Raw genomic sequence first — 13620 nt, 5'->3', positions numbered from 1 at the left:
AAATATTAACGATAGAGGGTTGGCAGCAGGAGAAATACTTAATACAATTAATGTTACCAGAGAGGCAGTGCTGGGTAGACTAATGGGACTGAAGGTGGACAAGTCCCCGGGTCCGGATGGAATGCATCCCAGGGTATTGAAAGAAATGTCAGAGGTAATAGTGGATGCGTTAGTGATTATTTATCAAAACTCGTTGCATTCTGGGGTAGTGCCGGTTGATTGGAAAACGGCTAATGTTACGTCGCTGTTTAAAAAAGGAAGGAGACAAAAGGCGGGTAACTATAGGCCGGTCAGCTTAACGTCTGTAGTAGGGAAAATGCTGGAATCCATTATTAAAGAGGAGATAGCAGGGCATCTGGATAGAAATGGTTCGATCAATCAGACGCAGCATGGATTCATGAGGGGAAAGTCGTGTTTGACGAACATGTTGGATTTTTATGAAGATGTGACTAGGGCGGTTGATGGAGGAGAACCGGTGGATGCGGTGTTTTTGGATTTCCAAAAGGCGTTTGATAAGGTGCCCCATAAAAGGCTGCTGAAGAAGATTAGGGCACACGGAGTTGGGGGTAGTGTGTTAAAGTGGATTGGGGACTGGCTATCCGACAGGAAGCAAAGAGTCGGAATAAATGGGTGTTTTTCCGGTTGGAGGAAGGTAACTAGTGGCGTGCCGCAGGGATCGGTACTCGGGCCGCAACTATTTACCATTTATATAGATGATCTGGAGGAGGGGACGGAGTGTAGGGTAACGAAGTTTGCAGACGACACAAAGATAAGTGGAAAAGTGAATCGTGTGGAGGACGGAGAAGATCTGCAGAGAGATTTGGACAGGCTGAGTGAGTGGGCGAGGATATGGCAAATGGAATATAACGTTGATAAATGCGAGGTTATAGACTTGAGGAAATAATAACAAATGGGATTACTATCTCAATGGAAACAAATTAAAACATGCTACCGTGCAAAGGGACCTGGGGGTCCTTGTGCATGAGACGCAAAAGCCCAGTCTGCAGGTACAACAGGTGATCAAGAAGGCAAATGGGATGTTGGCCTATATCGCGAGGGGGATAGAATATAAAAGCAGGGGTGTCTTGATGCACCTGTACAGGGCATTGGTGAGGCCGCAGCTGGAATACTGTGTGCAGTATTGGTCCCCTTATATGAGGAAGGATATATTGGCATTGGAGGGAGTGCAGAGAAGGTTCACCAGGTTGATACCGGAGATGAGGGGTTTGGATTATGAGGAGAGGCTGAGGAGATTGGGTTTGTACTCGTTGGAGTTTAGAAGGATGAGGGGGGATCTTATGGAGACTTATAAGATAATGCGGGGGCTGGATAGGGTGGAGGCGGAGAGATTCTTTCCACTTAGTAAGGAAGTTAAAACTAGAGGACACAGCCTCAAAATAAAGGGGGGTCGGTTTAAGACAGAGTTGAGGAGGAACTTCTTCTCCCAGAGGGTGGTGAATCTCTGGAATTCTCTGCCCACTGAGGTGGTGGAGGCTACCTCGCTGAATAGGTTTAAAGCGCGGATGGATGGATTCCTGATCGGTAAGGGAATTAAGGGTTATGGGGATCAGGCGGGTAAGTGGTACTGATCCACGTCAGATCAGCCATGATCTTATTGAATGGCGGGGCAGGCTCGAGGGGCTAGATGGCCTACTCCTGCTCCTATTTCTTATGTTTCTTATGTTAATAGGTGTGAACTATCCAGAGGAAATAACGAAAAGGGGATCTGGAGCTGTGGAGGACAATGTGGTAAAAGGCAGACCTTAGAAAGTATAGTTTCAGGGATAGAGGCAAGAGGAATCAAATAAATACGCAATGTATTTATAGCACCTTTCACACACAAAGCACTTCACAACCAATTCATGACTTCTTACGTGTAGTCACTTGCAGGCCAATTAAACAACCAATTTGTACACAGCAAGGTCTCACAGTTAATGAGATACATGTACGATAATATATTTTGGTGATATTGGCTGAGGGATAAATGTTGCTCAGGAAACAAAGCAAACTCTCCTCTCCTCTTTAAACAATGCCATGGGATATTTTCCATGCACCACTCACTTGGACTGGCAGGCAGATATTACATGCAAGTGACAGTATCTTCAACAATGCAGCATTCAGTACTGGAGTGTCAGCCTAGATTACGTGATCAAGCCCTAGAGTGAGATCTGAATCCATGATCTTTTGATTTAGAGCATGAAAGCATGAACAACAAGCAGAGAGAACACATATCATGGACAGCAACAAGAGGGAATAGGACCTATAAAATGTGAAGGTGAGAAAGTCTGTACGAAACCAGAAGAAATAGCACAGGTGCTTAATTAATACTTTACCTCGGTATTCACAGTGGAAAAAGACCTGGGTGGTTGTACTACAGGATTGCGGCGGACTAAGAAGATTGAGTTTGTCGACATTAAGAAAGAGGATGTGTTGGAAATTTTGAATAGCATCAAGATAGATATGTCGCCGGGACCGGATGGGATGTACCCCAGGTTACTGTGGGAGGCGAGGGAAGAGATTGCAGAGCCTCTGGCGAGGATCTTTGCATCGTCGATGGAGACGGGAGAGATTCCGGAGGATTGCGGATGTGGTTCCTATATTCAAGAAAGGGAATAAGGATAGCCCAGGAAATTACTGACCGGTGAGTCTAACCTCAGTGGTTGGTAAGTTGATGAAGATCCTGAGGGACAGCATTTATGAACATTTAGAGAAGTTTAGTATTCTCAAAAGTAGTCAGCATGGTTTTGTCAAAGGCAAATTGTGCCTTACAAGCCTGGTGGAGTTCTTTGAAAATGTGAGTAAACACGTTGACGAAGGAAAAGCGGGAGATGTGGTTTACATGGACTTCAGCAAGGTGTTCGTTAAGGTCCCCCATGCAAGACTTCTCGAGAAAGTGAGGGGGCATGGGATCCAAGGGGCTGTTGCCTTGTGGATCCAGAACTGGCTTGCCTGCAGAAGGCAGTGAGTGGTTGTAGATGGGTCTTTTTCTGAATGGAGGTCGGTCACCGGTGGAGTGCCCCAAGGATCTGTTCTGGGACCCTTGCTGTTTGTCATTTTCATAAATGACCTGGATGAGGAAGTGGAGGGATGGGTTGGTAAGTTTGCCGACAACACGAAGGTTGGTGGTGTTGTGGATAGTTTGGAGGGATGTCAGAAGCTGCAGCGTGACATAGATAGGATGCAAGACTGGGTGGAGAAGTGGCAGATGGACTTCAACCCGGATAAATGTGTAGTGGTACATTTTGGCAGGTCAAATGGGATGAAGGAGTATAATATCAAGGGTAAGACTCTTAGCAGTGTAGAGGATCAGAAGGACTTGGGGTCCGGGTCCATAGGACTCTTAAATTGGCCTCGCAGGTAGAGGAGGTGGTTAAGGCGGCGTATGGTGTGCTGGCCTTCATCAATCGAGGGATTGAGTTTAGGAGTCGGGAGATAATGATGCAGCTTTATAAGACCCTCGTCAGACCCCACTTAGAGTACTGTGCTCAGTTCTGGTCGCCTCATTACAGGAAGGATGTAGAAATTATTGAAAGGGTGCAGAGAAGATTTACAAGGATGTTGCCTGGATTGGGAGGATAGGTTGAGGGAGCTCGGTCTTTTCTTCTTGGAGAGACGAAGGATGAGAGGTGACCTGACAGAGGTGTACAAGATGTTGAGAGGTATAGATTGGGTGGATTCTCAGAGGCTTTTTCCCAGGGCTGAAATGGCTGCTACGAGAGGACACAGGTTTAAGGTGCTGGGGAGTAGGTACAGAAGAGATGTCAGGGGTAAGTTTTTCACTCAGAGGGTGGTGGGTGAGTGGAATCGGCTGCCGTCAGTGGTGGAGACAAACTTGATAGGGTCTTTTAAGAGACTTCTGGATGAGTAAATGGCACTTAATAGGATTCAGGGTTATAGGCAGGTAGGGACATGACCGGCGCAACTTGTGGGCCAAAGGGCCTGTTTGTGCTGTAGTTTTTCTATGTTCTAAGAAAGGCCTTTTGATTGGAAAAGAGCCTGATTTAGAGAGGGAAGAGGAGAAACAAAATCTGCTAATTTGGAGGCACAAGAGGATCAGAAGTAGAAAGCGATTCTACTGTTATTTATTTCCTCATTAGAACATCTGTGTCAGTCACCGAGGGGGGAGCGATCACTACTCCAACTCAGGAGTACTGGTGTCAGATCTGCAGTGGCAGGGTTGGGCTGGGTGCCACTGGTGTGGATGCAAGTTTCATCCACAAATCCAACCAAGTGAGAGAGATGGTGGCGCCCAGGCAATGCAACGAGGCACAATGTCATCTGTGGGGAGATCAAGCTCACAAGCTAAGTGTGACAAATATGTTTCAGGCCACGTGCTGTTCACTTGAGAGGAAAGCAATAGATCTTCAATAGCAAATTCAATGATGCAGATACATGCCCTAACGGTTTGTCCTTACTGGTATTTTTCTCATTTGAATGCCTTCTCTTTCTTAATTCCTTGGAGGTCTTCCTTAATGCTTCTGCTGGAGTGTGTAGCTTAGAGACAGATGACTGATTCCAGTGCTGTCCTAGTGCCTTTGGATAGTAGTCTTTATTCACATTACACCCTGGTGAGCAATTGGATAATAGAAATAAAAATCTTGGGCTTTGCTCTCCAAAATACAATATCTGAATTTAAAATTCTATACAACCTGCTTGCAAACCTCGAAAGGATTCAGTATTTTTTTTAACCATTATTCCTTGCATGCACCAGTTTTGGGAAGTTCTGTTGTGATCTTTACATTAAAAAAACTACAGCAAAAAGCTTGAGAATACATTTCTCTTCCTGATTATTGTATCCCTCCCTGAAGGCATTGCCTTCTTATAGGGCTTTGGGCCCATGATCACAAGTCACATTCAGAATATTTCTCTCAAATGAACATTCTTCTTGTGCAACTAGTAACTAAATGTGAGCAGTATATTGAACTAAAGCAGCATCATTGAGTGTCTTTAAGACAGGAATAGATAGGTTCTTGATTAATAAGAAGATCAGGGGTCATGGGGAAAAGGCAGGAGAATGGGGATGAGAAAAATATCAGCCATGATTGTATGGCGGAGCAGAGTCAATGGACTGAGTGGCCTAATTCTGCTCCTATGTCTTATGGTCTTATCACAGCTGAGCTCAATCCTGTCTTCACTTTATGCCCATACATCTGTTTTGCCAACAGGGGATGCTGGATGGCAGTTTAGGATTGGATATGAAAACTGATTTTCCAGTCTCTATCTTAGAATGCTGAGGAAAACAACAACTGCTGCTGAACCAGCTGAATTTCCAGAGAGATGCACATTGATCATGGTTTGTAAGGCTCAGCTGCTCATTCCTCTCGCCCATGAGTAATGCTGCCCACATTAACAGATGTATCAGAAGCAAACAGTGTGCAAGCTACTAGAATCATTTCACACAAAGATGAAACTAAGTTGGGGTAAAATCTTAATTCACATTGGATCAGAAGATAAACCCCAAGACGATTAAGTATAAAGATGAACTCTAATGTTGGCTGCCCAACGTTACTCCATAAAGGCTGAAAATTATAAATACCAGGATAGTGATCAAATATAATGCATGTTGGTGAGTGCACTGTGCAGGATGCAGGAAGAACTGAATTTGCTGCCTCCATGGTGGTAGAAGTATTTCTGCAGAGAGTCGCATGGACTCCTGTGTCATAATGACTATGGCTCCTTTAGGAAATCCTCAGGAGCTGAAGTTCCACAAAGACCACATAGCACAGTTGCCCTGTTTAGCTGGCTAAATAGGAAACAGGTGACTTGATTTTGGATACACTACAGTAGAAAGTTCTGTAGTTTTCCTGGCAAATAGCTAGGTTATACAGAGCAGGGAGGGGTCAGGTTTAATTCATAAGCTCAGGCAGGGCAGCAGGAGGAGAAGAAGAACTGGCTTCTGCACCCCAGGTTAGGAAGAAGAAATTGCCTCTATTTTCAACAGAAGTTGATAGAACGGAAATATGTTTTGTGGATTGGACTTGGCTTTGATTGAATAGTGTATTAGGTCTCTGACAAAATTCACACTTGAATATTGGGCACCTAGATAATCCACTATATTGAGTGGTTGAACTACATCCCAGCAAGGAATTGAATTGGGATCAGGTGAAGTGGATGCAGAATAAAGCAATGCAAACCAGTAAAAGTCACAAGTGGACTGCTAGAACTTAAAACTTAACCTAACTACAAGAATGTAACCAAACCAGTACCATACAATTAGCTGCTGATTAAATCAGATGTTGAGTTTTGTGTCAAAAGAAAAGCCATATTCTGCGTCAAATCAAAAAGGTCTGCAAAAAGGGTAGCAACAACACACATTACTATCTACGTGAATAATTTTGCTGGTGCGAGGAATGTCTAAAGCACCAACTTCTGTAGAAAACTTCACAGGAATTGCACATTACAAAATTCTATGAGCACCAGAAATTTTGCAGAGTAATTTCATCAACATTATGTTGCCAACTGCTTAATAAAAGGGAAATCAGACTTTGGATAACATTTGTACTAAAACTATTAGATATCTCACAGCTGTATTTTGCAGTTACAGTATACATTCCAGAAATTTAAAAACCTGCATCAAATCAAACAAAAAAATTTTTTTACAATGTGGAAAAGCTAAAAAGAGAATGCTAATGAAATGTCCGTTAATATTGTGAACCAGAAATCACCATTATAGTTAAATTAAAAACACAAAATACTGGAAGTGTTCAGCAGGTCTGGCAGCATCTAAGAAAGTAAGTTTCAGGTTAGTGGTTGAAAGGTCATTCTCCACAAGTGCTGCCAAACCTGCTGCATATTTCTAGTGTTTTCTATTTTTATTTCAGATTTCCAACATCCACATTTTTGTTTCTGGATTGGTTAGGTAATTAATTTATTTATACTTTTAAAACCAGTTTTGCTGGTAAACGCACAAAGTGAAAAGCAAAAGCCAGCAAGCTCCTACTTACTGGCTGAATCCAAGACATCCTCACAAGGTGCTCTGTTTGGTAAGGAAGCCTTTAACTCGTTCATTATTGATGGAAAGGGCTGTTTGTTCCAGTCTTCATTATGCAACAAAGCTTGAATGTGTACATTGAGAGGTATATCTACAAAATATAAAAAAAATTATTTCCTAAACTGCATTATTTCATTTCCCAGTCATAAAATGTCAATGACTTCTGTACACAATACTTAGTTACATCTGTGTATTCATTACTGTATATACTAAACGTACAAACAATACAAGACAATGGTCAAAAGGTTCTTTTCATTAAATTAAAATACAAATGAGTTTGAAAATAGATTTCAATGGCTGTTTTAGAACATAGAAAAACTACAGCACAAACAGGCCCTTCGGCCCACAAGTTGCGCCGGTCATGTCCCTACCTACCTAGGCCTATATATAGGCTTACCTATAACCCTCAATCCTACTACGTCCTATGTACTCATCCAGAAGTCTCTTAAAAGACCCTATCGAGTTTGCCTCCACCACCATTGACGGCAGCCGATTCCACTCACCCATCACCCTCGGAGTGAAAAACTTATCCCTGACATCTCTTCTGTACCTACTCCCCAGCACCTTAAACCGGTGTCCTCTCATAGCAGCCATTTCAGCCCTGGGAAAAAGCCTCTGAGAATCCACCCAATCTATACCTCTCAACATCTTGTACACCTCTATCAGGTCACCTCTCATCCTCCAAGGAGAAAAGACCGAGATCCCTCAACCTATCCTCATAAGGCATGCCACCCAATCCAGGCAACATCCTTGTAAATCTTCTCTGCACCCTTTCAATAATTTCTACATCCTTCCTGTAATGAGGCGACCAGAACTGAGCACAGTACTCTAAGTGGGGTCTGACGAGGGTCTTATAAAGCTGCATCATTATCTCCCGACTCCTAAACTCAATCCCTCGATTGATGAAGGCCAGCACACCATACGCCGCCTTAACCACCTCCTCTACCTGCGAGGCCAATTTAAGAGTCCTATGGACCCGGACCCCAAGTCCTTCTGATCCTCTACACTGCTAAGAGTCTTACCCTTGATATTATACTCCTTCATCCCATTTGACCTGCCAAAATGTACCACTACACATTTATCCGGGTTGAAGTCCATCTGCCACTTCTCCGCCCAGTCTTGCATCTTATCTATGTCACGCTGCAGCTTCTGACATCCCTCCAAACTATCCACAACACCACCAACCTTTGTCTCGTTGGCAAACTTACCAACCCATCCCTCCACTTCCTCATCCAGGTCATTTATGAAAATGACAAACAGCAAGGGTCCCAGAACAGATCCCTGGGGCACTCCACTGGTGACTGACCTCCATTCAGAAAAAGACCCATCTACAACCACTCACTGCCTTCTGCAGGCAAGCCAGTTCTGGATCTTTATATGGAACTGCAGCTCCAGTACAACCTCTTGTCAACAAAGCATGGTTTATATGGTACATGATTTAAATATATAATCATAGAATCATAGAAACCCTACAGTGCAGAAGGAGGCCATTCGGCCCATCGAGTCTGCACCGACCACAATCCCACCCAGGCCCTACCCCCACATATTTTACCCGCTCATCCCTCTAACCTACACATCCCAGGACTCTAAGGGGCAATTTTTTAACCTGGCCAATCAACCTAACCCGCACATCTTTGGACTGTGGGAGGAAACCGGAGCACCCGGAGGAAACCCACGCAGACACAAGGAGAATGTGCAAACTCCACACAGACAGTGACCCGAGCCGGGAATCGAACCCGGGACCCTGGAGCTATGAAGCAGCAGTGCTAACCACTGTGCTACCGTGCCGCCATATATAGTTAATTATTAAGTTGCAATCTGTGAAACGGATATAAACATTACACTACAATCTTCCTTTTGGCTTTCTTGATCGATCTTGGCCTCAATTCCCTCAGAATTTCGCCACCGGATGCTAAGGTCTGTTCCAACTTTGGCCTGTTGGCCAAATCTCATCAATCTGACCCTTATAATTCAGACAGCTGAAGATGGCGGCATTGGCTATTTGTAGCCCTAGTGGACAAATCCGAATCAGAACACCAAAATCTATTTGCGTTAGCCAGTTTAAATTAAGCCTATTTTGAAATTAACAGGAACATGAATTTAAACTTGACGGGGTACCTGTGAAGCTCCATGGTATACACCTAGGAAGTTCACACAGTCCGAGCCATTGCAGTCCCATGGAGTTTATTTCTCTCGGTCCTATTTTTATGGTATCATTTAACATACTTGCCTTAGCCAATGTGTTAAAAATAGTGCAGAGTCAGGTTAGGTGTTTCAAGTGAGCCCCAGAACTTCTAAAGCACAAACAATTGCATCAACTAGACAACCTGCTTCTTTAAAAAAACAGGCTATTATTGAGACACAAGTGAATCAATGCTTAAAAACTGTAAATGGCTAATATCCTTTATGTTTACCATATGACCTTCTTTGGTATACTCAGTTGAATTATCTTTTATCATGAATGGAAGTCATGCAAAATTGTGTCAATTAACTATTAATTCCTTAATTTCAAATATTAAGTTAAATTCCTATCAGAAATGGGCTCTGCCCAGATGCAGTTAAATTAATCCCATCGTCAACATTGGTTGGCAGTGTTTTCATACCAGAGTGCAGAGAAAAGTGAGATGTTAAAGAAACCTTTCCCACTATGGAAAATAGCAGAGTAGAGGAGAAAGGAAAGAAAGCTGTGGCAGACACTTATCATTCCCATCACACTTTCAAGCTAGCTGAAATACAAAGATTTCATGAAGGAAGAGACTATGTTAAACTGTCGCTATTTCGCTGAGCTGTATTAAGCAGGTTAGAGCAGTTAACTTGTTGGAAAAGACAAATGGAAAAGGATTTGGAACTAACCCCGTTTCTGCATAGTTCTGCTACTTCATACACTGGAATGAGGTAAGCATTGATAGCTAAATACCATCACTGAATGCCTGCCATTAACTTCTTGAGGGTTCCCAGAAAAGAGATTGAGTCAACCACCCATAGACTTGGTCAGAGGCTGGAAATTTTGCAGAGAGTAACTCGCCTCCTGGTTAGATATTTTTTAAAAACTTTCTCCAAATGTTGAGGTGCTTTCTGAACAAATTCCTTAAATAAATTAGAGATTATATTCAGCATGTTTCTTATGTTAATGTCATAACCCACCCAGAATCACAGCTTTCAATGGTGAGAAGTGTCCTGACAAAGTAGGTATATTTCACTTCCAAAGATTGGAATGGGCTTTAGATTGGTTTCACTGGTCGGCGCAACATCGAGGGCCGAAGGGCCTGTACTGCGCTGTAATGTTCTATGTTCAAACACTACCACACAATCAAGTCCAGGTTCACACATAGTTAGGGAAGTAACACTCCTTTTGTAGCATAAGAGTAGTGTGGAATTGCATCTCAAATATTTGAATTTATTTTGCACCTTTAATAACCTCCTAATGTGTTTTACAGCCAATGAAGCACTTCTGAAGTGTGACAAATCTTGTACTGTAGGAAACACAGTAGCCAATTTATGTACAGCAAGCTCCCACAAACAACAATGTGATAATGACCAGATAAGCATGTTTTTGAGAGACTGATAAGAGGGATACATAAAGGACAGGACACTGGGAATAACTCCCCTGCTCTTATTGAAGTAGTGCCATGTTTTTATGTCCACCCGAGGGGGCAGATATGGCCTTGGTTTAACGTCTCATCTGAAAGATATATATATCTACTGCGCTCAAGTAGAATACTGGCTTTCATCAGGTGAGGAAAAAACAAACAAACTCTGAACTCCTATCATGACCTGAGACTAGTATGACGGGGATAAAAAAACTTCCTGGTGACTGTGCATTCCAGAAAGTTCTAATGTTCTGCTGGTAGTGTTATTGCAAACTATCAAAAAGGTCAGGGTTGGGATTGTATCACTTTTACTAAAATTGGCATTGCAGGGCAAGAAAAATAATCCCTCTGTAGTTGACAATTAGAATAGAATCAGAGTCCCCACTGACTCTCCAAAAGAACATCTTACTCAGGCTCACCTCCCCGCCCTATCCCGGTTAGCCCTCGCATTTACCATGGCAATCCACCTAACCCATATATCTTTGGACTGTGGGAGGAAACCAGAACACCGGGAGGAAACCAGAAGACCAAGAGGAAACCCATGCAGACATGGGGAGAATATACAAACTCCACGCAGATAGTCACCAAGGCTGGAATCGAACCCTGAGTCCCTGGCACTGTGGGGCAACTGTGTCACACATGCACACAAGAATACACAAGAAATAGAAGCAGGAGTAGGCCAAGCCTGCCCCACCATTCAATACAATCATGGCTGATCTGTGCCAGCCTCAACTCCTTTTCCGTGCCATTTCCTCATTGCCCTCTATTCCTCAATCAAACATATATCCACCTCCACTTTAAATACTTTCAATGTTTCAAACTCCACTACCCTTAGGAACAGAGAATTCCAGAGGTTCACTATCTTCTGTGAGAAGAAATTTCTACTTCAGTTTTAAATGACTGGCCCTTTATCTCGTAGCTATATCTCCTTGTTCAAGACTTGCCAGCTAATGAAAACATCTCTCCATCTACCCCGTCATGCCTCCTCAGGAGTTTGAATAAGGTTGAATAAGTTGGGGTCTGATGTTGCAGATGTATAGAACGTTGGTTCGGCCGCATTTGGAATACTGCGTCCAGTTCTGGTCGCCACACTACCAGAAGGACGTGGAGGCTTTGGAGAGAGTACAGAGGAGGTTTACCAGGATGGAGGGGCTTAGTTATGAGGAGAGATTGGGTAAACTGGGGTTGTTCTCCCTGGAAAGACGGAGGATGAGTGGAGACTTAATAGAGGTGTATAAAATTATGAAAGGCACAGATAGGGTGAACGGTGGGAAGCTTTTCCCCAGGTCAGTGGTGACGTTCACGAGGGGTCATAGGTTCAAGGTGAGGGGGGGGGGGGGAGGTTTAACACAGATATCAGAAGGACATATTTTACACAGAGGGTGGTGGGGGCCTGGAATGCGCTGCCAGGCAAGGTGGTGGAGGCGGACACACTGGGAACGTTTAAGACTTATCTAGACAGCCATATGAACGGAGTGGGAATGGAGGGATACAAAAGAATGGTCTAGTTTGGACCAGGGAGCGGCACGGGCTTGGAGGGCCGAAGGGCCTGTTCCTGTGCTGTATTGTTCTTTGTTTGTCACCCCTCACTCTTCTAAACTCCAAGGAATACACACCCAGACTATTTAGTCTCCTGACAGGACAACCCTCTCAACCCAAAAATTAGCCTGGTGAATTATCTTTGGGATTGCCTCCAATGTTACTGTATCCTTTTTTAAGTAAGGGGACCAAAACAGTACACAGTATTCCAGGCGAGGACGACTCACCAACACCCTGTACAAGTTTGCAACAAAGCCTTCCTATTTTTAAACTCCAACCCCTCTGTAATAAAGGCCAAAATGCCATTTGCCTTCTTAACTACTTGTTGGACCTGCCTGCTAGCTTTTTGTGACTGGAACACCTAAATCCCTCTGTACTTCACTCACAGGGTTCACATTAAGTACCAGCATCTAAATGCTATTTCAACAGCCAAACTTGATTCAACCAATGATGCTGGTGTGACTTGTGCCCTGAAATGCCTGGTGCAAAAAGTGATTGATGCTGGCATGCCATTTATTCTGGATGTTCTGCAAGCAATTTACAGAGCTCATTTATCAAAAGGAGAAGATGAAAGCAGAATCATTGCCAATTGCTTTTGGCATTAAACCTCTCACCCCAGTAGCAGCAAAGAAATTAGCTGCATTTAATACATTTGAAGATCCCAGTTCTATGTCACAACTGGCAACAGGCGAAATCTAAATCTATTGCTAAATGTTGATGAGAAGACAATACCCAGGTTTCTGAACAACTGGAATCAATTTTGGATTTTGATAATCAAGCTCTTACACAATACTTCTCCACAGAAATCCAAACAAACAATCAGCTCAGAGTTCAGACAGGCTGGACACACAGCTTCATCCTGTGCCATCACACTCAATCACAAATATCTTGGCCATTCACAAATACTGTTGATCCAAGTATTATAACCTCTCCAGCCTGGAGACCTGCTTGGTACCAAGTCTTTCCTGGACTTGGAAATTTCTGGATTACAGAATGACATTAGAATGCTGAACCACACTGAGAGAACCCTAAATACAAACATAGCAGATATAAACATAAAAAGTGATAAAAATTTATTCTGCGTGTTTTCACGCTGCTTCTTGATGTCAAACTGTTAAGACATCCACACCTTACACCAATGTTTTTCAGACGTCTTTCACTAAAGCACTCTTATCTAGTTTATGATTTCCACTTATTTTGATATTGTAAGTATAGTCTGTTCAAAGGTAAACACACTTTTCTTAGATGCCATGGTCAGGGTTTAAAAACCAATTATATCATGGAAGTACATGGGCCTGCTAACTTCACTGCAAAAGGGAGGAGGGTGAGCGAGACAGCCAGCGGCGCCAGCAGGGAGGAGGGCGAGACAGCCAGCGGCGCCAGCAGGGAGGGGGGCGAGCGAGACAGGCAGCGGCACCGGCAGGGAGAAGGGCGAGCGAGACAGGCAGCGGCACCGGCAGGGAGGAGGGCGAGCTAGCCAGCAGCGGGCGAAAGGGGACA

General features: G+C 43.6%; 1 protein-coding gene across 4 annotated transcripts in view; it reads right to left on the bottom strand.

The window, feature by feature from the left end:
- Positions 1-13620, bottom strand: part of kansl1l (KAT8 regulatory NSL complex subunit 1-like) — a 91810-nt gene that overhangs the window by 41022 nt on the left and 37168 nt on the right. For 2 of the 4 annotated variants that reach the window (XM_078228818.1, XM_078228821.1), the window contains exons 7-8: positions 6945-7082; positions 4416-4565 (exon numbers count right to left, since the gene is read on the bottom strand). In XM_078228818.1, the coding sequence (XP_078084944.1) occupies positions 4416-4565; positions 6945-7082 (288 nt within the window). The remainder of the gene's footprint in view (positions 1-4415; positions 4566-6944; positions 7083-13620) is intronic. The other 2 variants (XM_078228820.1, XM_078228822.1) reach the window with 1 other exon arrangement.

This window comes from Mustelus asterias, chromosome 14, assembly GCF_964213995.1.
Source record: "Mustelus asterias chromosome 14, sMusAst1.hap1.1, whole genome shotgun sequence".
NCBI classification, from domain to species: domain Eukaryota; kingdom Metazoa; phylum Chordata; class Chondrichthyes; order Carcharhiniformes; family Triakidae; genus Mustelus; species Mustelus asterias.
Note: the sequence above shows the minus strand (reverse complement) of the source record. Positions and strands in the feature narration are given on the sequence as shown.